General features: G+C 30.3%; 2 protein-coding genes and 1 non-coding gene across 3 annotated transcripts; all 3 read right to left on the bottom strand.

Annotated features, from left to right (window-relative positions):
• Positions 1-2,745: 2,745 nt before the first annotated feature.
• TRNAG-GCC (transfer RNA glycine (anticodon GCC)) lies at positions 2,746-2,816 on the bottom strand. The gene has a single exon. It is a non-coding gene; the product is annotated as a tRNA-Gly (tRNA).
• A 4,893-nt stretch (positions 2,817-7,709) lies between these two features.
• LOC107434065 (probable L-type lectin-domain containing receptor kinase VII.2) lies at positions 7,710-10,106 on the bottom strand. The gene has a single exon (XM_016045479.4). It carries the CDS (start codon positions 9,991-9,993, stop codon positions 7,912-7,914), a length of 2,082 nt encoding a protein of 693 aa, XP_015900965.3. The 5' UTR covers positions 9,994-10,106; the 3' UTR covers positions 7,710-7,911.
• A 1,212-nt stretch (positions 10,107-11,318) lies between these two features.
• On the bottom strand, positions 11,319-17,466 carry LOC107434067 (probable serine/threonine-protein kinase At1g54610). The gene is made up of 8 exons (XM_048471148.2): positions 16,484-17,466; positions 15,614-15,898; positions 15,168-15,485; positions 14,586-14,813; positions 13,386-13,486; positions 12,780-12,873; positions 12,231-12,701; positions 11,319-11,919 (listed from the first exon to the last, which is right to left on the bottom strand). The coding sequence occupies exons 1-8, from the start codon at positions 16,898-16,900 to the stop codon at positions 11,722-11,724; spliced, it is 2,112 nt and encodes a 703-aa protein (XP_048327105.1). The 5' UTR covers positions 16,901-17,466; the 3' UTR covers positions 11,319-11,721.
• Positions 17,467-25,694: the final 8,228 nt, after the last annotated feature.

Genomic DNA, 25,694 nt, shown 5'->3' on the forward strand with positions numbered 1-25,694 from the left:
AAAAAGCCTTAAAATATTTATGTATGTGTATATTCACTCAAATAACCATTTTATATTTTGTTGTAAGTTTTTGAAGAATATGTGAAGTAATATAAAGATATTAGTTTAGTAATACAAGATTGAATACTATTTAATATTATATTCATTTGAACTGTTGAGTAGACATATTAAGTACTTATTAATATTTGATTGCTTTATAATGGTATTTGAGCAGGATGCAACTTTTATTTATAAGTTTTATATTATTTGACAATGGAAATATGGTTTTATGATTAGAAAATTGTATTTTGAATTTAATTTGCTTTATTGTTTTATGTTTATTACTCGAAAGTTTTTTTTTTTTCCTCAAAAATGTATCTCATAAAGTTATAACGAATTATATTATAAACAAATAAAAAAGATGCTATAAGCAAATAAATGTGAATATTACATATATATAGATATTTTATTTATAATTATGCTATTAAATAATTTATTTGATCATTACCATGCTACTAAATAATTATAAAATTCTTTTAATAAGTAAAATTTTATCTAATAGTTTAAATAACTATTATCTAATAACATTATGATTTATATATACATATATATATATATATATTATCTTATCTCTCTCTCTCTCTCTCTCTCTCTCTCTCTCTCTCTCTCTCTCTCTCTCTCTCTCTCTCTCTCTCTCTCTCTCTCTCTCTGTGTGTTAAGAGTAAATCTTAGCTATTTGAATAAAAAAATAAAAATGAAAAACTATTTGATAGTTTTTTCCGCTCTTCAATATTTAATATGGAGATATTACAAAATAATTTTTTTTCACTTGTATAGACAAAATAGACAACATTTAATTTGGAGATATTATAATATTAAAAAATGCTAATGATTTATAAAAAAATTAATGTCACTATTACTAATTTACCTATATAATAGAAAAATAAGTGACATTTGTAAATAATGTTAGAATTTTACTTAGATAATAGGAATATCAAATGACACTTGTAGATAATGTCATTATATGGTGTAATTTTATAAAAAAAATAGTATTAAATTTAAATTATCAATGACATTATAATAAAAATGTTATTAAAATGGCTTTCGTATTCAAATTAAAAGTAGTTTTTATTAATTACATTTCGAAGATACTTTCAAGAAAACAATTTAATTGGAATTATTACTGTCAAATGAAATAATTATATTTATATTGCTAAAGAGGAATAACTATATTTATATTGCTAAAGAGGAATAATTATATTTATATTATGGATTGTACATTAGGAAATGAATACAAACTCAAAGTCAGCATGCCTGGTGGGACTCAAAGCCATAATTGTTTGATTAGAAGTCAGGCACCTTAAGTCTATTAAGCCACAAACGCTTTGATTTAAATTATTGCTATTAAAATTGGAATTATTACTATTAAATGAAATAATCATATTTATGTTGCTAATTAGAAATTTGGCACCTTTAGTCTGTTAGGACACAGGCGTTTTGATTTAAATTATTACTATTAAATGAAGTAATCATATTTATATTAAAAGAAATTATAAAACCCCCACAATCGCCTGATTAAAAGTCAAACGCTTTAAGTCTATTAGACCAAAATGCTTTGATTTAATTTATTACTATTAAATGAAATAATCATATTTGTATTAAGGAAAAAAATTATAAATCACCATTAATTGGAATTATTAATATCGATTAGGCACCAAATCGCTTTGATTTAAATTATTACTATTAAATAAAATATTTATATTTATATTAAAGAAGAAAAAAATTATAAATCGCCGTTAATTGGAATTATTACTATTAAATGAAATAATTATATTTAATTAGAAATCAAGCGCCTTAAGTTCATTAGGCCACAGGTGCTTTATAATTATTGAATGAAATATCTATATTTGTATTGCTAGAAACGAAGAAAGATTATATTTAATTGAAATATTTATATTTATATTGCTAAAAAAAAAGGAGGAAAATTATATTTAATTGCTAAAAAGGAATAATTATGTTTATATTAAGGATTGTACACATGTACATGAATAGAAACCCAAAGGCAGCACGCCTGGTGGGAATCGAACGCACAATCTCATGATTAAAAGTAAGGCGTTTTAGGTCCGTCAGGAGAAAATTTTCAATACATCGGTGGTACCAGTTCATCTGGTACCATTATTAATATATTGCTGGTATATATTTAAAAAAAAAATTATTATTATTTTTTATATTTTATATTTTAAATATTTTTTTTTTAATACGTGTTAGCAATGCATTAGAAGTGATACCAAATGAGCTGGTATCACCGATACACTGAAGTTTTTCTCGTCCATCAGGCCACAGACAATTTGGATTTGAATTATATTATTATTAATAAATAAAATAATTATAAATATATTGCTAAAAAAAAGAAAAAAATTATATTTATATTTATATTGCTAGAGGTTTTCTTTTTGGATGGTTTTATTCTTTTTATTTTCTTTTTCTAAGAAAATATTATGAAAAAGCTAAAGCAAGCAGGTTAGAAGTCATGCACCTTAAGGCATGCACCTTAAGGACATTAGGCCACAGGCTCTTTGATTTGAGTTATTACTATGAAATGAAATAATTATATTTATATTGCTAAAAAGTTCTTAATTTAGTTAGTTGATTCCAAATTTCCTATGGCAGGTTCTTCGTATGACATAATCAAACTAATCTATTATCAAAGCAAAACAGAAAAACTAAATATTAAATTCTTTTTAAAAAAAAAAAAAAAAAAGGTGGTGCACCAGCCGGGAATCGAACCCGGGTCTGTACCGTGGCAGGGTACTATTCTACCACTAGACCACTGGTGCTGGCTTGAAGGCGACGTCCCCAAAATATATTTTTAACATTTTTTCCTTCCTGGGTAAATGACTGCCACAAACTTTTTTCATATTCATATCAGTTATTGAATTTTATTTCTGTATCCATTTCAGTTCTTCTAAATTTTCATTTGAGGATTTTTCATATAAATTCGCAGTTTTCCTAACTCAACTTGAAACTTTTTTTTTTTTTTAAAGTTTTTTGGCTTTTGATGTAAAACATTGTTTCATTCCACTCCCTTGACATTTTCAAATTCAAGAGAATCCAAAACTACATTTTCATTGAAGACAATTTTTACCTACAATCATGCTAAAGCTACTCATGCAGGAAATACAAACAAGGGGGAAGAGAGAGAGAGAGGAAAAAGAAGACAGGTTATATAACTTTCAGCATTACAAATCTGTTGACTGTTACATTGCATGAATTATACCCGTGATCATTGAAATTCAGTTAGCACATTCAGAGAGTAAAAATCCCATGAAACTGAAAATCTGCAGCTATATATATATATATATATATAAAAGAACTCTGTATTACACTAAGCATACATGAACAGATGAATTAATTGTTAAATAATTCAATCTGGTAGCCAAAATTCTCAAACTAGCATTTATATCCTTGTCATTCCAGTAATGCCTTCCAATGTACCATGATGATGCATTCTAGCAAGCCCAAAGTCGCCTAACCTAGCATTTATATCTTTATTAAGCAACATATTGCTTGCCTTAATATCTCTATGCAAGACTTTGGCTTCCAACACTGGTGCATATACAAAACCCCACAAGCTATACATCCTTCAAAGCCTTAATCCTCTCTTCTCAACTCAATACCATACTCTCCTTGCATTCAAATATCCTCTTGTCCAAGCCTCCGTTTCCCAATTAATTATATACCAAAACCATGCTTCTTTTTTCACGCTTATAACCAACCCCTCAACCCTATATCATATTTCTATGGTTCAATCTCTCCAAGCTTGAAATTTCAACCAAAAACTCCCTCATCCCATGCTCATTTTGGAGTGAAATTTCTTCACTGCAACTTCTATTCCTCCTGCCAAAACCCCTTTATAGACCTTTCCATCCCCTCCAAAACCAATCGCATTTTTCTTCATGTTGCTGCATAAGTCTCTTGACTATCGGTCCAGTGTGACCAACACTTCAATTCTTAATCTTCAAATCTCGTCATTCTCCTCTTTCCAATTGTTCCTCCAACAAACCATAAGCCGAACTACCAAAATCACAGAATCTCCTCCAACAAACCATAAGGCATCAAATCTTCATAAACAACCTCCTAATAAAAAACAGAGTGACTTTAGAATCTACCTATTCATTGACTGCTGATCAAAATATTAGCTAGTCCATCAGCTACTTTTTTTACATTCCATAAACACATAGGACCATTGAAATCTCCCAGTTCTTATCAGTGAACTCTCTGAATCTGTCCACCATATAAACAAGGAATGTAACAACTATGTTTCCCTACCCACATATAATAAGTCAAGCAGCTCATAATCTTCTTTTTTTTCCCATATTAAATTTCTCTGTCAAAATTTTTTTAACACATGTACATTTGGATCTTGTGACAGAACGATCTTTAATACCTCAGTCATTTTTTTTTTTTTTTTTTCAGTTGGGATTTCTGAACTGATTCTTCTACAAATGAAACAGGTGATCCATGATTGATCAACTAGTCAACTACTTTAGCAAGACCATAATCCCAAGTCCAAAATGCCAAAGGACCTATAATCACATAAATGAATTGACAACCAAGCCCAATGCTACCATTCAATCAATTAAATTTTTACAGATACTATATTTCCATGGCTGTAAGAAATTTAATGAAATACATTGTATGCCAAAAATAAAAAGAGAGAGGGTAATAGGAAAAGCTATGAAGTCTAACTCAATTTGAGTAAACGAAAACTATGTAGTGTAATTGAATTTGAATGAAGGGAACTAACTTACATCCAAAGCCTCTAAAACTTTTAGGAGCTCAATCCCATGGACTCCACTGGGATGCTTGACTCGGATCCTTGATTAGATTTCAACTGCACTGTATTGCTTTTTCCATGAACTCCTGAATCTTCAAACCCACCCAAATCAAATTCCTCTAATCACAAACTCAGATTAAATAATAATAATAAAAACATGAAAAACAAAACAGAGACTACATCCAAGAAGACAAAATTTTGCACTCTTCCAAGTGTCCAAACAAAAAGTTGTAGACTTTTTCACTTAAAAACCATTATTTATTTTAATTTGCAATGAAAGCAGCAACACAAGGTATAATTATGCATATCCTGGATGCCTGCAACATCATCCGTTTTTATAAAGGTCCTTTTTCTAGTTCCAACATCAATATATGAAACCATGACAACTTCTGAATCATCATTATAATTAAGTTGATTTCATTGTGTTTAGGCTGATCGATTGTCCAATTCTCTTCTCCATTGAAATGACACCTTCTGTCTTCTGATGCATGTTTCCAGGCCCATCAAATGGATGAACATGTCCATGATCTGTATCAACCCAAGATAATTTAACGTCATTTTAGTAATGTAATCTATATTCTAGATAAATGTAAAATACAGAATTGAGAGACCATTCATCAAATGAATTTTCAAGAGCATAACTTAGATCCCTGTATGAGATACCATTATAAAGAATGCTGTTTGTGATGGAATATGATGTTTGTATCAGTAGATTTATTCATTATTTCCAAACTATACTAGTGATAGAGATGGAACAAAGCATTTACTATTGTTGCTGGAATAAACAGAATTATGCTACTTGCTGTCCACTCTGCCGCAAAAGGGGCTGCTTTCTTCCCTAAAAATTGCCAGTTCCACCACTAATACCCAGCAAGAAGCATAACTCCGTCCTGAGGCTGCTTTCATTCCAACCAACAACAGTTGTATATGATTCAAAGCGCCTTGAGGCCATCTCCATGACTAGTATAGTGTAGGTGTTAACTTGTATTGAAATAATGAATAAATATGCTAACACAAATAATGAGCCGACCATCCCCACTTTTACATGTGGGTTCATTTCCGAATGTATTTAGGACATTGTTGAAGTGTGCAAGCATGTTTAGCCATCTGTTTTAAAAACTGTTTTTTGTTTTTGAAAACAGAAAATTGTTCTTAAAACAAAAATATGTTGTTTGGCCATTATTTTCAAAAAATGTTTTAAGAGAAAAATAGAAAAGAAACTAATAAAAAGATGTTTTTCATAGTTTTTAAAAAAATTAAAAATATGTTGGTTCACCATATTTGATATTTGAGCATCGACAGAGAAGAGTAAAAATGACAATTTACCTTATACAACAATCCAAAACAGCATGCACCGTCCCTAAAAATATAATTTTGGTTTTTGAAAATTATTTTCAAACATAATTGATCAAATACTCATTATTTTTATAAAATAATATAAAAATATTTTTATTCTATATTTTAAAAACAAAAAAATAAAAAACATGACCATTTATAAATCTCAACATTGGCTATATTTGAAGATCCTAAAGGTAGTATGCGCTTGGATTACTCCTTCTAGAGGATTGACATTTTAGAGCGCAACCACAAAACCTCAACATAAATACCCATTTGTTTCAATTCCACCTCACAGAAACCACCATTATATATATATATATACAGTCCGTCTATAGTGCGGACTATCCTCATGCAGACCATAGTATTGGTAACCGTTTTTTATATTATTGGTGACAATTTTCTAAGAAATCGTCGTTAATACTATGAAAAACCGTCACTAATACTACGGTTCTCATGCGGACCGTCCTCACCATAAAATTTCCGTATATATATATATATATATATATGGTGAAAAAAGTAGGTATCTCACTCATATTTTTTCCTCCTACCTATTTCTTTTTCATGACTAACCTGACTGACTGATTTTTCTAGCATGACTAACAGATTTGTTTCAAACTTTTAACTAAACTAACCCTTTTTTTTTTTGTTTTTTGGTTAAATAACTAATCTAACTTATTTGGTCTACCAAACTTACAAGGATATGTAGCTTATTTACGAAAATATAAATAAATAAATAAAGAAGCATATTTAGTTTTTCTACCAAACATGGAAAGAACCACCCCTGGTTGAACAGCAACATGTAAATTAGAGAATAAATTAGTTTCTATCCCTTAATTATAAGAGGATTAAATTCTATAAAGAATTAATACTGTACCAAACTTCATTTTCCATGAACTTCAAAAGCACATTTTGTATTCTACAAACACACCCAAAAATCAAATTCCTGTAATCACAGAGCTCAGATAAATATCACGGAAAAGCAAAAACAGACTGATACAAATACAAGAAAAAGCTGAAGTTTTTTCCTTTTTTTTCTCTCAAGAATCCAAACAGAAAAGAAAATTTACTTCCTCCCTCTTTTGCCCCTTGACAAATCCATAATTTCCATTTGTGTCCTCCAGAAACTCAGAGTAGAAAGGGTTTTCATCCGGGCTGTTTAAACGACGTTGTTTTAAAATATCAGTATGGATTAAAACACTAATAAATTGATTCGAATTATTTAATTAGATTTCCTAATGGCGATGGCCTTTTTCAAATTTGAGAGCTCATTCACTAAAAGATATAATAGAAGGAGTTATTCTTTCAATAACAAATGCTTCAAAAATTTTGGTTTTATGTTACATTCTCTTAGTATATTATAGCACATCATTAGTACAATGGATGTATATTATAAAGTTTTTTCTATTTTTGGAATTAGAGACAAAAAAAACATATGATTTTTTTTTTTTTTCCTCTCAAATTTGATACACCAATTATGGATCTCTCATGGTAAATGATCAACCTTTGAGCATTCAAATGCAGTTAACACCTTCAAAGAATATAAAAAACCCAATCAAAACTGAAAATCTGCCGCCAATTTAATATATATACACACACACGCACACATATACATGATACATAGGCAGAACAAAACTCTGTATTGAGCAGACATGAAGAAATGAATGAACGAATGAATTTTTGTTTAACGGTTCAATCTGGTGAACAGATTATAAAGGTGATCAAATATAATTTCCAATTTCACAAACTTTTTTGTTTTTTCATCTACCCTCTCTGATTATATCCGAATTCCCAAGAGATATCGAAGATGAATGTGACTGTCTAATCTCCTCAATTGTAGGATGTCCCCTTCCACCAAAGTTTATACCGAACTTAGAAAACATAGCGGTTGTTTTCATTTTCTCGAGCAGATTCACCTCCATTCCTTCATCTTCACTAGTCTCAGCAGCATCAGCTTTCATCTCCAATACCTTCACAACCTCCCTCATTGTTGGCCTGCCTTGAGCTTCAGGATTCACACATAACAAACCCAAATAAAGCACTCTCTCCACTTCCTCCATGCTATATCCGCCCCTAGTCTTCAACCTCTCATCAAGAGCAGAAACAAGTTCACCCCTCTCCATTAGCCTCCATAACCAATCTACCAAGCTTGGCTTTCCTTCCTCAATCGGTCTTCGTCCACATACTACTTCTAATACCAATACTCCAAAACCATACACGTCAGTTTGCACTGAGGTTCGACCGGTTTGAACCACTTCTGGCGCCATGTAACCAACAGTCCCAACCACTCTTGTTGTGGTGCTAGACAATGTTCCATGATGGTGCATTCTAGCTAACCCAAAGTCACCCAACCTAGCATTCATATCTTTATCAAGCAGCACATTGCTTGCCTTAATATCTCTATGCAAGACTTTGGCTTCCCAACCCTCATGTAGATACAAAACCCCGCAAGCTACATTTTTCAAAACCTTAATCCTTTGTTCCCAACTCAGCATCACACTCTCTTTGCATTCAAATATCCTCTTGTCCAAGCTACCATTTTCCATATAATCATAAACCAAAACCATGCTTCTTTTCTCACTTTTACACCAACCCCTTAGGCCTACCAAATTCCTGTGCTTCAATCTCCCTAAGCTTGAAATCTCAGCCAAAAACTCCCTCATTCCATCTTCATTTTGGAGTGAAATTCTCTTCACTGCAACTTCTATTCCTCCTGCCAACACCCCTTTATAGACCTTTCCATTCCCTCCAAAACCAATCACATTTTTTTCCGAAAATCCCTCCGTTGCTGCATATATCTCTTGATTATCAATCCTATGTGGCCAATACTCCAATTCCCAATCTTCAATTTCCTCATCCTCCTTCTTTTTCCCCTTCCTCCTTAAAACCACAAACCAAACGACCAAAAGCCCAGATCCTACCAGTAGAAAAATACCAGCAAGACAAACACCTGCAATGAACCCTTTTGATCCAAAAACCGACCCTTTTGAAACAACAAAGGAAGGCAAATTCTGTGTCACCAAAGCATCACCAATTGAGAAATTGGTATTACTGAAGCTCCAAGCTAATATCCTATGACTCTCAACCAATTGCCCAGTTGCCCCTGTAAAACCCACATACATTTCATCTAGAAGAACACTAGAAAGATCAACAACCTCGCTTATTAATGGCCGCTTAGGCTTCCTACTACCTGCAGGAGCCATAGTCACATTAATTCTCGAATCCAAAAACTCAATCCACACCTGATAATTGACGCCACTAACAATCTCCAACTCCTTGAATTCTTCCGCACCATCCCAATACCCAGCAGTATGTGAAGCAACAGAAGTAAGGGAGTTAACATTCAAACCAACATGGTTATCATCAATGTCCTTGAATTCTTGGTTCTCAAACACATCGAATTCGACAGCGAAAACATGGTTATTGGACTTACCATCATTGGTGAAGTTGAAAAGACCCAGATGCTGAGCAGGGCTAGTGCCATTCATACCGGGAAGAGGCACGAACAGGAAAGCAAAACCATGGCCAGGAAGTAAATGCTCAGCTGGAGCAACAGAGAAGATGAAGGAGGTCGAGAACGGAAGCAGTCCTGTGGAAGAAGAAGAGTTTGTGGGTTTTGTGGGGATTTTGAGAGGGTACAATGCACGACCCATTGAAAAGGTGATGGAGTCATAGGTGAGACTAAGGATGGATGATTGGATGGTAGCGTTTCCGAAGAGCAAGAGGTTTGTGGAGTTGAAATTGGTGTTGAAGACAAACTCAGTGGTGGGTGAAACTGGGTTTAAAGAAAAGATTATAGAAATGGTGGTTATGAAGAAAAAAGGAAGCTTTGTGAGAAACATAATGAAGATGAAGAAGCAAAGGGACGGAAAATAAAAAAATAAAAAAAGTGTTTTTGGAACAAAAATGTTAAGAGAGTAAAGAGGCAGAGAGGAGACAAGAATGACAGTTGTGTTTTTAGAAAACGAAAAACATTATCATTTCAGAAAACACGGTTTTGTGTTGATCCAGAAGGTGGCGGGCGAGTGTGAATGTCTTTGTCTTTGATTTCAAATGATTACAGTGAGTGAGGTCATAGTTTGCGGCGTTTGACCATAGACACATGCTTGGAGCTGCTGCTGTATATTGAAATTAGATTTTCAACGTCCCACTTGTGACGTAAACAAATTTATTAGAGATTTTTTTTTTTTTTTTTTGTGGTTAATATTCAAACCCATTTGAAAATTTGGTGACAATTATGGGATTATACTATTTAGAAAAATGGGTAAAAAGGGTACCTCTATTGTATTATCCTAAGTCAAATTCCATTTTAGGGAATTACAAACCCACACTCAAATCACTTGGAAGTCTTTGGTTTTTAGCCATAGATGGTTGAACAACTTAGCTTGATCGCAGTTCAATTTGATTTTCTCATTTTGTTTCTGACCCCACAATAAATTCAAACTAGAGTTCTCTTTTTGACAAAACTTACAAGAAAAATATCTATGGTTTATAACTGTAGATAATCAGTGAGTCCAATTCTAACTCAACAGATTTCTCACCTCTACAAAAATTGAATAACGTGACCATATTATACCTCACCCATGAACAAGAAAAAGAAGAAAATAAAGAAAAATTCCACGTAGCTAAGAACCACTCTGACTTAAATCCAATAACTTAAAAGCTAACGAAACTTTGATATAACGTTGAAAGAAATTTTATCCAATCGCTGGTGCAAACCAGTTATTATCTTACTAAAAGCACATAAATTACCTCACCATATTTGATTGTTTCTATTATTTGTATGTTAATTATTATTATTATTATTTTCTGTAAAAATTTGCTTTCAATACCTTTCATAAAATAAGCACAAAAATATGTTTAATTTACTCCACTTGCACAGACATAGCAGCTGTGACTTCAACTTTCATCAAAAGACCTATATATTAATCCATGACAGTATACTACAGCAGGCATTTTTGACATTTCTGTAACCATCCCCTGAAACTTATCCTGTAAAGGAGGAGACTTATTCTCTGGAGATAATGGCAAACTGACCAACATAAATGCATAAAACACCGAAAAGAAAACGCCAGATGGAGACAGCTGCTGAATAAGCAAACAAAACAAGGGAAATTGAACAAATTTGAGAACAAATTTGACAAAATGGTTTGTTGAAAAATATCCATGTAAAACATATTAAATGCTTTCATAAATTGATAATTTAAACTATAAATATGCCACAATAGAATGAATTCATTGTCACTGGCTATCCCAAAAGGACTGTGATTATACCTGTTGTGATAGTCTAAACAAAAGCTAATTCAAAATTGACTAACTTTTGATACTTTTTATAATAGAGGATTAATGGTGAAAAAAAAAAAAAAAATTCAGAGTAACACTGAATCGATAAAAGAGATCTTAAATAACTACTAACCTATACATGGAAGAAAAATCATATAAATTCTATAAGAGGAGAGCTTAGTGAGCGCTCTCTCTCTCTCTCTCTCTCTCTCTCTCTCTCTCTCTCTATACCCAATTTTATCTCTCTCTACACAAATGGTTGGAACTTTAATGTCATAAGCTCAAAGCTACCCAGCTGCATGCTTAGAAGCAGATATTTGATTTGCTGCCACTTGCTTCTCAGGCCTGGCTTTTTCAAGTCGAGTTCGCCGAGCATATTCTTGGATCCGCCGATCATGGTCTTTAAGCATCTGATCAACTTTGTTTGACGAAACAAGTAATGGCCCAGAGACGTAAATTTTGTTGCCATTAGAACCATGACCATGCTGAAAGAAAATAATGAAAAATATTCAACATCAGATAACCATGCTGCAAATAGATGTGAAATGCCCAACTCTGATAATTATATGTATCATATAAATCTCTATTTATAACTATACAGGCATAATTCAAAAAAGAAAATACAGATTATATATTGAGAGGGGGAAAAAAAAGTAACAAATGAATTTAATGAATTTTCTTTTTCTTTGGGAAACCTTCAAATAAAAAAAAAAAGAGAGGAACAAATTGAAGTATGCAATGTTCTAAATCAAAACAATCAATTGCAAGTAAAAATAAATAAATAAATCAAACTCACCAGACTCTGTTCTTTACTACAGGTTCTTTCATCATCTAATGGGCGAGAAGATGGCATTCTTTGTGTGTAATGCTTTCTATCCTGCTTTCTTGTGGACTCCACTTCATTAACTGATCTTGCGAATCTCCCTCCATTATTTGCTGTTTCTGGCCGTGACGGACCAGATCTCTCATGCTGATCTTCAGACGATGAAGTCCTAGCTGCTACTAAACCTGATAATTTAGACAAGTTGGCTCTACTTGAAACCATAAGAGGATCAATATGTTCCCTCCCAGGTTTCGTGCCTCGCCCATGATTTAGTGGTCCTGAAACCGAAACCCTCTTATTAAGATTCTCCGGAAAATCTTTCCTTGCATCTTTAGCAGCTTGTGCCTGTTTAGCTGGATCAATAAGAAAACCAGAAAGAGCTTCATCTCGACGAGGGTTGAAAATTTCACTTAGGCTCTTTGCATTGAGCTGATCTTGTCTTTTCTGTAATTAGAAAACAAATTAATTAGAACTAAGGATGATGCCAAATTTAAAAATAAAAGCTATGACTTTCATACTTACCCCAGAATTAGCAATTGCAGGAGGAACCACGTGAGTTTCCCTTTGTCCTCTCCTTTCCAGGTCCTTCTGGCTCCTTCTGCCAAGTGCTCCTTGCCTATCAGAATTATAGAAAAAGTTAATTTGGAAATGACAAAAAAGACTTACCTTCACTCAAATATAGGTGTTGAAAGACAGATTGTTCTAAGTTAGTTTGGAAACAATAAATCTTTTGTACAATCTTATCTACAAAAGAATTTCACTTAAACCAAATACAAAATGTTAACAAGAACAAACTTCAGAATGTAATTATCAAATAAATTGAAACAGTTGCCACACACTAAAACCATAATTTTCGACCAAAAAACGAGCCACTTATAACAAATTAGGCCGTTATTCTTATCAGAAAGAACACTGAATGTGTGTAACTGAGAACTGTTTATCCACCGAAGATAATTATTTTCATCAAGCCATAACATATGCTAAGGTTGTTATGGCAATTAGAACCTTCAAAATAGAATGGGGTGTGCAACTTTATTACAAAATCAGGGAATTACTTCTGATATACCACACCAACTTGTCAATTTTTAATCATAGAATAAAAGTAAAATTAACCTATACAACATGTACCTCTTAGCTTCTTCCTCTCGCAACTTGGCATCAATCTCTTTGCTAGGAGGGTACTTGGGCAAGCTTGAAGGATCGCAGGCAAGAGGTTTTGTTGTAAAGAACTATTAACAGAATATTAATAATTAGAAAAGCTAATAAAAATCATAAGCCTTACTGTAAAAGAGTATAAGGACACATAAATAACAAGTTGGAAAAAGTGCTTAATCAATAAACTAAGAAATGATGATCGAGCAGTAGTGAAACAACCACCAGTATCTTTCCCTAGTACAAAAGCAGTAAAAATAAACTAAAAAAAAAAAGTCATTTAATTATACACTTCTAAATAAATAATATCATAAAACTGCCTTGATTGAGACAGTAGGAGAAGGTAGGCTGGTCTTACAATGAGGGTATTTTTCTTCTATATTCCTTGTATTAAGCTTTTTTTTTTTTTTCTTTTTTTTTTTTGGTTTTGGGGGGGGGGGGGGGGGGGGGAGGAAGAATTCCTTGTATTAAAAGGTGTTAATTAGGAAAAGTCCTAATATTGTAACCAAGATCAATGTAACACACATACAATATCCCTTCAATTCATACATGTATTAATTTTACTCCCCAAGTAGCCAACACCTAACTTAGTTCAGTAAATTGATGATTGCAACTGTAAATCTTTCTCACCAAAAATGAGAATGCTCCTTTATTATAAAGAGTTAATAAAAAGCCATGTAAAAAACAGTCTCTTTTTCCTCCACTTTATTAGGAGTACTGCATTTATGCAGCTATTGGTAAAGCACATCTTTGACCCTGGAGGTGAAACAGGGGGAGCTACAGATACAATACTGTGACTGCAAAAATAATGAACTCCTTGGCTAACATAAAATCTTGTCTTTGTTAAGAGACCTTCCATTTTACTACAACTTGAAGTTTTTCTTCCTGTATGTCTCTAGTACTTACTTCAGACAATGCCCTTTTTCTTGTAGGCACAAGAAGTAGCAAATTTCTTTGTCAATAGAGAAAATTTCTCAAACAAAGATACTCTACTACGGGAAAATATTTTTATGAACCTACAAATGCATGCAATAAGATGGAATTCATATAAATCAGCACTCATTAGTAACTTCTACTTGTTGTGCACTTAGGAGAATAGTAGACATATCATGCAGCCCCATGATTTCAAATCCCACAATGATTAATAGTGTCGTTCTCTACAATTCAAAATTTCACCTCATTGTCAAGAGCAAAAGCTGCTGTTCCACGACCTGCAGGATCCACAGAAAGTAAGATATCCATCAGCCTAAGTGCAGCAGCAGGAAGATCTTTGAATGCCTCCGCTACACATCGCCTATAAGGATGTGGAGGCTTCATAACAGTTGCATGTCGTAAGTGCAATTTACTCCAGTAATCGTCGGATGGTGAGCCACATAGCTTAAAAATTTTATGCAACTGTTCAACCTACATCATCAAATACATAGTTAATAGGAACCATCTAGACATTATATGCTTGAAATTTTTGTAAAAGAGAATCAAAAACACTATTCAGTGAAGCATCTTACAAAAATTTGTCAGATGAGAGGATAAGATAAGAAAATTCCAAATTTTACTGACTGTGAATTATGAAGTAGACTTTGAAGATAAAATGCCTTTGAAATAAAGGCATGGTTGCTATGCCTCATGCTTATTTATGAAGCATGCCATGCAAAATTAAAAATAGCTAACAACATTTCATTATATGTATCAATACCCTTTATGAATTAGTATCAATGAAACAACTGTTGCCCGAGAAAAAAAAATCTTAAATTTTTTTACCTCCGTTTTTCCAGGCAAGATAGGCTTGCCAGCATATAATTCTCCTAGGATGCAACCAGCACTCCATAAATCCACTGCAACCCCATAGTGTGAGGCTCCAAGTAAAAGCTCTGGCGGTCGGTACCATAGAGTAACCACACGGCTTGTCAATGGAACTTTGTGGTTAGGATCATAGAAACTAGCCAAGCCAAAATCAGCAATTTTCAAGATGCCATGGTTGTCAATGAGAAGATTTGAACCCTTTATGTCACGATGCAGAACACCGTGACTATGACAATGATCAAGTCCGCTAAGAAGTTGCTTCATGTAACATTTGACCTAAAATGAAAATTAACACAGCATTAGAATTTAGGAACCGAAGTGCACAAGCAGACACCAACACAGGATCATTTCAATGTTGATTCTCATAAGGTACCAAAACTGACTCAACAATAATAATATCTCACCTGGGGTTCTGCGAATTTTATGCCAGGACGAGATGCAAGACCGGTAAGATCATGCTCCATATACTCAAAAACTAGATACAAGCTGCAAGATGTCCGTGATGTGATCAAACCTTCCAACTTTATTACATTAGGGTGATCTAGACGACGCAAAATAAGGATTTCCCTTGCCATAAACTTTACACTCTCAGGGTCGAGATTGTCAAACCGTACTTTTTTCAAAGCAACAAATTTATTGTTAGTAACATCACGAGCCTTATAAACACTACTATAGGTCCCTTGTCCAATCTGCCAAATGAATTAAAAAAAAAAAAAAACACACAAGAAATAAGTATATCAACTAGGAGATGAGATAGTATGCAATCAAACCTTCAGAACCATAAGAAAAATTAAAAGGCCATAACTTTCAGAGCATAATTCACCATTCCTAGTTATTCTCTAGCAAGTACAGTTAATCTATCATATTTGACACAATTCTTAATCAAGGAACATTAATAGAGATCCCAAATTGCAGATTTTGCAATTTGTCATCATAGTTTTTCTACCATAGGGTGATTTGCACAGAATTCTTTTCAAAACTTTCTACTTTGCCATAATAAGTTACAAGAATATAGATCCGTTCAACAAAAACTTCCCTGCATCTAATCAAACTGGAATTCAGAAAAGAAAAGCAAAATAAAATAAAACCCAAAAAAAAGAAAAAAAGAAAAAAGAAAGAAAGAAGAAAAAAAGAAGCCAAAAAGGAATGCCTAAATCATTTGTTTGACAGGCCAAAAAATTTATTAGTTGACTGATTGCTGGATAATAGGATAAGGACAGAACAAATATGAAAGAAGAAAATGATCAAGTGAAAAAAGAATCAAAAAAGCATACCTTATCCAACTTCTCAAAGGTATCAGCACGCCGTGGTAACCATCCTTTGATAGCTTCAGCAGCAGCTGCAGAAAGCCAACCCGGCCACCCTGCAGCGATCTGCTCACCTTCTATAGCCTTTGGAACTCTTCCTGAACCCGGATGATTGACAACAGCAACTTCACCAGTCTCTTTCTTCTTCCTTTCATTCTGATCATCATAGGGTCTCATAGAACCATTGGCTTTTCTATCAATCAACATAACTTTCACATCACCACCATCCAGTCTCTCTTTTGTCCAAACACCACCCTCCTCTCTTTTTGAAGAATTCAACCTCTGAGTTTTCAATTCAGAGTATTGTTTAGCTGCAGACAATCTTCTAACTGGGCTTTCCCGGCTGTCTTCGACAGCCGAAGTCTTGGAACATATGCAACCCATATTTTTTTTAAACTACACACAAATAAAATACCGGCCAAAAAAACCTCCTTCCCAAGCAAAAAAATTCACCTCCCAAAATCAATCCAAATCTTCATAAAAACTTCACCTTTTTCCCACATCGTAAAGGTTCATAGCAAAACAATCAGCTACCATTAATCCACTCAAAGAATTTCATGCTTTATCCCAATACCCAATTCATAGAAGTTCCAACCATATTGAAATAACTCCCAAAAACAAAAAAGTATAAAAATTTCCAAACTTCAACTGCACCAGACCCTTTATAACAATTCTAAAGAAAAAAAGCAGTTTGAACCCCAGAAGACGAAAATCAACCTGAATTTTACCAGAAAGCAAACACCACGCAGAAACCCAAATTGGTCCAAATTGAGATTGCACGTACTGAACAAAGACTCAACACAAAAAATTATCACTGACCCAGGAAAAACCCTTTTGCTCAGAACCTTCTGTAATAAAGAAAAAATTTTGAACAAGTCAGAACGAATAAATACAGAATTCTTGAAATCACAGACAGGTTGATAAAATAAAAAGACTGGAATTGGAAAAATAAAAATAAAAAAATAAAAAATATGAAAGAAAGAGAGAGGCTTAATTACCAAGAAAGAGGAGCTTTGAGTGGGCCTGGTCTGAATTTCAACGCGCATTCAAAAGTGGATTTTTTTTTTTTTTCCAATAATAATAATTGTATATGCTAAAATATATATTATAAATTGATAATATAATGGACGGCTTTTGCCGGCTATTGGCTCAGTCAAAAAACCATTACTTTCCTTTTCTCTCTATAAACTCAAACAGTGTCTCCATCTTCCATCTTTCTTTTTCCCTTTTTTTATTTTTTTATTTTTTGTTTTTATTTTTCTCTCTTTTTCCTTTCCTTTCCTTATTGAAAACAGTTGGAGTTGGTTTTGTTTGCGTTCAAAGAAAGTTGTTGCACTCTGTTTGGCATTTCAATGCCTCATTAACGCGATTTTATTAGAAAAACCAACCCATTTTTTGGGTCCTAGTGAAAATGATAGGAAAAGGAAAAACAAAAAAAACAAAAAAATCTTTCCCTTTTCTTTTATATTTTTACATAATTTTTATGTTTTTGTTTTTCATTGTTTTTGCATATTAAAGATTTTTTTTAATTAGTTGGCTTACCTTAAGAGGACTTGTAAAATTGCAATCTTTTTTTTTTCTTTTTTGCGAATAAAGAAAATAGAAAAGGTAATATAAGTTCAAATCATTGCATTTTTTTTTTTATATGGAAGTACAAGATTCCCATACCAATTTTCGTGAAAAATATAAAATTTCAAGAAAAAGATACTTTCCCATAGAAATTATTTTTTTTTCTTTTTTCTTTTTTGTAAAAAGTAAACTTTTGGGGCTAATATAAATTAATTTCTATGCAAGAAAAAAGTTTTTTTTTTTTTTGGGAAAAACCTCAACCAGAAAAAAAAAAGGAAAAAAAAACTTGAAAAAAAAATGTATAATATATATATATATATATTTATACACAATATAAATCAAAATAGACTTATTTCCTTTTTATAACATAATTAATTTTACTTTTTAAGACAAACAACTATTACACTTGGTTTATCGTGGCTCATTTTCTTCAATATTTACCAAATATTGATAATTAACATTGACTGTAGACAACTAATTTTATACAAATTTTAAAATGGTTAAGATATATTTTATTCCCTTTTATGATATCTTTTGTTCAAAAATTTTTAAATGATTCTTTGAACTCCAAAATAGTTACCTCTAGCAGTCATATAAGAATGTGATATGCATTTTGATTTTTCAAATAAGATTGCTATGATTCACCACCTCCCCACCCCAAAAAAAAACAAAAAAAAAAAAAACAAAAAGGAAAGATTGCTATGGACTTAAAAAATAAAAAATAAAAAAAAAATCCACTTTTCTTTTAATTTAATTAATTAATGATTTATAAAAAAATAAAATCACTACACATAAAAGTATTTTTTTTTTTTGGGTCATAAATACAACATAATTTTTTTTGGATATTAACTTTATGACACAAGAGTTGGCTATCTATATTTCTGGTCAACATAGCAGGTTTCAATGGACAAAAAGTATTTATGTTCATCATTTTGACTTGAAGAGTACTCAACAAAGGGCATTTATCAAAATTGGCCATCATGATCCATAAATTACATAATCTTACATAAAAACTCCTTTGGTAATATTTTTGGAATTTGAAATTTAAATTTTTAAAATTAAAAGTTTGTTGTAATTTTTCTAACATAAATTTAAAATTTAAAATTTCTGTTTGGGAACTGTTTTTAATTATTATCTTTTAGTTTTTCTAATGGAAGGCTGGTGAGAGAGGACAGACGTGAAGATGAGGACAAGAGGAAACAGAAAGAGAAAGGATGAGAGGGAATAAAAGCTTAAATATAGAGAGAGCAAACCCCAAAATTAACGGTAATTAAAAAAATTAATTAAATTTCAAAAAACAAAAAGTAGTTAGCAAACGCATTTTGTTCTCAATGTAAGAAAACAAAAACAAAGTTAAAATTAAAAGGAAAAAACATTATTAAATGAGCACCAAGGATTTAATAATTTATTAATTAGATAAAGTAAACTAGAACACTTTTTTTTTAACATTTTCATGTTTTAAAAAAATAATTTTGAAAAGGAAAAATACGTTGCTTTTTGTTTTATTTTATTTTTTTTTGCTTCAGTAAAAAAAATATATATATATATATATTTGTTGCTTAAAAAATAAGACTCGGACATGTGTCATCATTTACACAAAAACTATATTGATGGTAACATCTTTTTATCGTCAAACGTGGATGAGTTTCAGCATCATAACCCATCTAGACTTTGGGCTGTGTTTGGCTGAGGGGCTCTTCAACAGATTGGATGTGACTATTTTAACTCATTTTTGGCAGTATCTCGGACCGACCTAAATATCTAATAATATAAAGTGACAAGAAACAAAAACAAAATATTTTTAACTTAAAATCTATTTAGAAAACTACATAAATTGAACCCAATGCAAAGATGCTCAAATTTTAGCACTTGTGTAAAAGAGAGTTTATCGAGTATTATGCTTTATAAAATTTCACACGACATTATAATACAATATGAATCAATAAGGTATTTCATAAATTTATGGTATTATGCTGATATGATATTAATATTATTTAATGAAATTCAATAAATTATACAATATTAACATAATAAATCTGTTAAATTTATTAAAAAAGTTTTATTTTTGTAATTATGCTAGCATTAAAAAATTAAAAATGTTAAGTTTATTATTAAAATATATATTAGTTTATTCTTTTTTAATTTAATATTTTAAAATTTTAAAAACAAACAAATTTATTTGTAAGATTGTGTTAAAAAAAATTAATTTTTTCATTTAAAATCTAAATCAAATTTAAATATTTAAATTTTTATATATTCTTAAATAGTTTATAGATCAAATAATGGATTATACAATAATTTAATAAATAAATTCAAATTTATCAATTTTTATACAAAATCTTAATGGATCATAATATTATTAACTAAATTTTATGGATAATATATTTGGTAATGCATAACTCCACACAATTCAACATAACATGTTGCCTGTTTATATGGATATATATTATTTTGATAATATATAACTCCATCAATAGTATTTTTTAGTACAATCAAATAATAAAATTATTATTTTATCAATAATAATTAAAAAAAAAAAGAAAAGAAAAACCTGGACCTTAAATTATTTAAATATTTTTACTTTCTAGAAGATCGAGTATCCGTGGTATATATATCCTTTGACCAAAAAGGGTCTTTGGAAAAGAGATTTTAATACTAAATTTAAAATTTAAAATAGTAAAATTATTATCAATAATTATTGTCAATTGAAAATTGTATTAAATGAAAACTGTATTTAATGGACAAGTCCTTGCTTGTAAACCAAATTAATTTTGAGGTTAATTGCGTGTACAATTTTCAAAGAAACATTATAGTTTAGTCGCCTTAATTTCAAGTATTAATTTCACACATATAAACATTGTTCAATTTCTTTTATTAAATAATATTTCAAAAAGTAGGTGGGAGCTCTACTTTAAAATTGTCTTAAGAAGAGTGGGAATTCGTACATGATAGAAAATGTATAACATAGATCATTCTCGCCACGTAAGAAACGTGTAAAAATTTATTTAAGTAGAACTGCTACAAGAGTCACGGGCCTAATATTCTACCTAAGCTTCAAGACTTTACGTATGGTGCTTTACATGTGTAATTATAAAGACTATATATATAATATATTTTATGGATTTTTATTTTTATTTGTTATTATTTTTATTTTTTACAATTTAACTGTTGCTCATATTACAATTTTTTTTTCTTCAGTTAATCTGTGAGTTTGAAAAAAAAAACATTAAGAAATTTTAATTTTCATGATTTGTTTAAATGAAAAAGTAAAAAAGTTGAAACTATACTATTAAAAGGAGAAGAAAATTATATTATTTTTATTTTTGATTACTGTAAAAATTATACTTCACACATAGAGGAATAACCCCCATAAACAACTTGTGCACCTTAACATCAATAGAGTAGTAAATTATATTCACATATAACAATGTTAGAAGTATTAAAATATTTATCGAATTTATTTATTAAATAATATTTATTAAAACATTATTAGTTAATATATTTATAAAATTTAAATATAAAAAATAAATTTTTAAATAGATAAATAAATTAAAAAAATTATTTAATTAAATATTATTATATTATTTAATAAACAAATTTAATCAATATTTTAATAACTCTCATGATTTTAAATTTTTTTTATTTTTTTTATTTTTTTTTTTACTGAGGGCTCGAACCTAGCTCGGTTGGTGGTACTCTTACCATCAAAGCTCATATTATTAATTTATATAAACCAACCTTTAAATAAATTAGTAATAAAACAATTAAATATTATTGAATCACTTGGTGGTTTATCACTTAGTAAGCCTGCCAAGTGGATAATTTCTATATACGCATATATATTTATTATATGTATTTATTGTACATCTGTTTTTTCAATTGTTATTCTAAACATGGTCTAGAAAGCAGAATTCAAATCACAGATAATATGTGATCCTTTTGAGTAGTAGTTGGAAATTTCCTCCCAAAAAATATAAAAAATGTGTAATTGGGAAGAATAATGGAAGATGAACGAATACCATTAAAGGGATTAGCTAAAAATGGGTCAACTTGGTCACCCTTCGCTCGCCTAATTAACTCCATTAAGTTATTCCTACAGGATGTTGTAAGAATTTTTTCAATTTTATTTATTTATTTATTTTTTTTTTTTTTTTTGTTTTTGGGTGCTAAAAGATATTGTAAGGATTTTAAGAGGAGGTTTTTGGTCCACGTATTAGGATGGTGATGTGTTTAATACGTGTGAGTGTTTTAGTGCATGGCCCATTCAAACACAAAAAAATACTATAAAAAAAGCAGAAATTGAGAGACCGATAAATATGACTTTTTGCAATTTGCATGAGTGTCGACATGTTGTTTGCTAGCATGTTGCACATGATTGACCATTTTAACTTACTGTGAGACTTTTATTCAAAAAGCCAAAACAAAAATTCAAATCCCATAACAAATACCAATAATTAATTTATTATCTTTGATTAGACAGGTACGTTTTGTTTTTACTTTCATATGCATATAGATTTTTCCATATAAAACACTAGAATCTAAATAGAAAATGAAGACCATAAAGAAATTTATAAATGTTTTTGATTGGAAATTTATATTTTATAGTACTTAGATTGGCAGATTTGGTGCGGTACAACAAATGAAAACCAGTTATAGCTAAAAATAATAATAACAAGAATAATGAAAACAGTTCAGGTAATAAATGGTAAAAATGATTTGAGCTATATAAAAAGAATTCAACTACAAAAGGTTGGTAGATTTTATTTTCTCATTTTTAACAAAGAAAAATAATCAATTGAAGTCCATAATTTTTTATTTATTTTTTTCTTGTACCATCAGTGTCCTTAGTTAATACTGTTAATGAAAATTGACGATTAAAAAAAAAAAAAAAACAAAGTCAAGTCACTCATGTGACCATAAAACCACTATATTACTCGATTGTTGGGATGAGTTTATGAAATAAAAATTAATGTTCAACTAGAAATTGAAACTAATCTTAAATGTTAGAGTAAAGTAGTTATAGATTAATTTTCTATAAAATTAAAAAATTAAAATAATAGGATCATATATATATATATATATATTTTTCCCATTCTTCACTATGCTCTTTATAAAAGTACTGATGATAATCACCAATTAATATTCAAATAGGAAAATACATGTCCCCAAAATAGTGTTGAGACATTCCTCTTTAGTCTTTACCTATTTATGTGTTCTTTTTTATTTAAATATTGGAATAGAAGAGTTCATATTTATACAGAAGACTTCATCAATGTTGATTCATTCACAAATACTGTGAAACTCTTCATCAATGTTGATTCATTCACAAATACTGTGAAACTGATAATTAATTTATTATTATTATTATTATTTATTAACTAAATATTATAAAATTTGGTGGTATCTGATTATTATTTAAGGAAAATATAATAAAAATAGAGTTTTTTTTTTTGGGTAATAAAAAAATTAATATTATATATATATTTAAATATTACAATTCTTTGATTCTATAATTTTTTTTTGCGTGCATGTTAGTGACCCGTTATATATTAAATTGTTAGGTTTTATGATTATTGATGTCAAAATTAATTCTTAAAAGCTGTGGTATACACAAAAATGCCCAAAAACTAGTCTTTTTTTATTTTTTATTTTTGGTTGAAAAAGAGAGTTATATTAACCAAAAGAAGGCAAACATACATACAGGCACGTTGCCTATGAATCATGTTGTGGTAATCATATCACATCATGGTGTGGTAATTATACCATATTCTTTATTCATAATGTTAACAAAATCTGAAAAAATAGCAGAAGGAGATACAAAACCCAAATGATCGTTTGAGAGATTCCATCATAAAACTAGGTATGCCAATTTGTGTCCAAATAAGAGAGATTGTGGACGAAGGTCAAGATATGAGGTTCTTATTATTATCAGTGATATGTGGTTTATATTATTATATTTTGCTAACATAATTTTTTTTTTTTTTTTTTTTTGGTTGGTGAATATCACGGACTTGTTTTTGGGTCTAAAATGGAGGGAATGCTCACCAAATATTTGATGAAATGCCCCAACCGTGACATGAAGCATGCTTCTAGATGCTGCTAACATAAGGATTTTCTTGATAAGCATGCTTCTAGACACTCGTAAGAGTTTATGATGGTTTTCATTGTACGTAGTACAGTACAACAAGTTTCAGTTGTTATTTATCAAAAAAAAGAAAAAAAAAGAAGAAAAAATGGTTTCAGTTGTTTAAGACAGTGAATTATACTATTATATCAACAATGGAACAACTAAAAACTGAAGTTGGTAGAAGCATTCAACGAAAACCAATATATAAATAGAGGGGGACAATATTAATATTTAAAGTTTCTTTCATTAATAAGGTTTCGAAAATAAATTTTAATTGAAAGAATAAATTTTGAAACAGCTCCTTCTATTTTACACTTTTCGTCTATTTGCCTTGTCTCTAATGCCAACTACTCATATTTAATATAATATCTAATCGTGTAAAAATATTTGATAAATACATCTTTATTCAATTGAATAGTTATACATTTTGTTCATAAATAAGTCTAAATTTGACTCTCTTTTTTTTTTTTAAATGTTTTTATTAAGAAAATTTGACAATATGGATATGCCAAACAAGGATTTCATTAAAAAGGGATTTTACATCAATACTACTGAACTTTTCTTAGTTTCGTAATTTATCCTGAATTATTTTTTTGGCGTTGATAATCTTTCGGTAAAGTTGCAATCTCTAACAGTTTTTTTTTTTTTTTTTTTTAATGTATATTAGATATTTGGACGCATTTTTCTTTTTCATTGTTTTTAAAATCAATTTTTTAAAGGAAAAAAAAAAGAAAAATTGTGTTTGAGAAAACAATGAACTTTGCTCTCTTTTTTTTTTTTTTTTTTTTTTTTGGGGTTTATTATAAGAACTGTTGAGTAATATTTTCCTGTCCTTTAATGCTACATTATTTGAAAAATGGTTAATTACATAAATCCCTCTCAACTTTAGATTCAGTCCTATTTTACTCCCACAACTTTATTTTGATGCAATGCTATTCTCAACTCTGATTATATCCCACAACTATAGCTCTTTGTGTTTGAAAAAACTAGGGATTTTGAATAAGAATAAGAATAAGAATTTATTCCAACATCTTGCCGGCTCTTTGGATGCCATCCATTTCATTCATCAACTAGTCCAGAAAGAACTTCCATTCCTTCTTCCATGCATGGCCACAAGACCAAGCTCATCAAGATTTTTTGAAGATCTCCGACCATACTATTTTCAAGCTTTTGCTGTAGAAAATTATGTGGCACCTCATTTAACTTTTAAACAGACTACACTAATAGAAAGAATTAGAGTAAATTATACTTTGGTAATTTGAAATTCAAAATTGTACAATTTCGATCATAAACTTTTGAATTGGGCGAATTAAATTTTGAAATTTCAAAATTACTGCAAATTGATATCATAGAATAACAGTATCATTAAAATTAACAATGTTGCCATTAGCATGATATCATGTTAATATTATAATTATTTTTTAGAAATAAAAAATAGTTTTCAAAAAAATTAAAAATAAATTTATTAATTTTTCATTTAAT

Source organism: Ziziphus jujuba, chromosome 4 (assembly GCF_031755915.1).
Source record: "Ziziphus jujuba cultivar Dongzao chromosome 4, ASM3175591v1".
Classification (NCBI taxonomy): Eukaryota; Viridiplantae; Streptophyta; class Magnoliopsida; order Rosales; family Rhamnaceae; genus Ziziphus; species Ziziphus jujuba.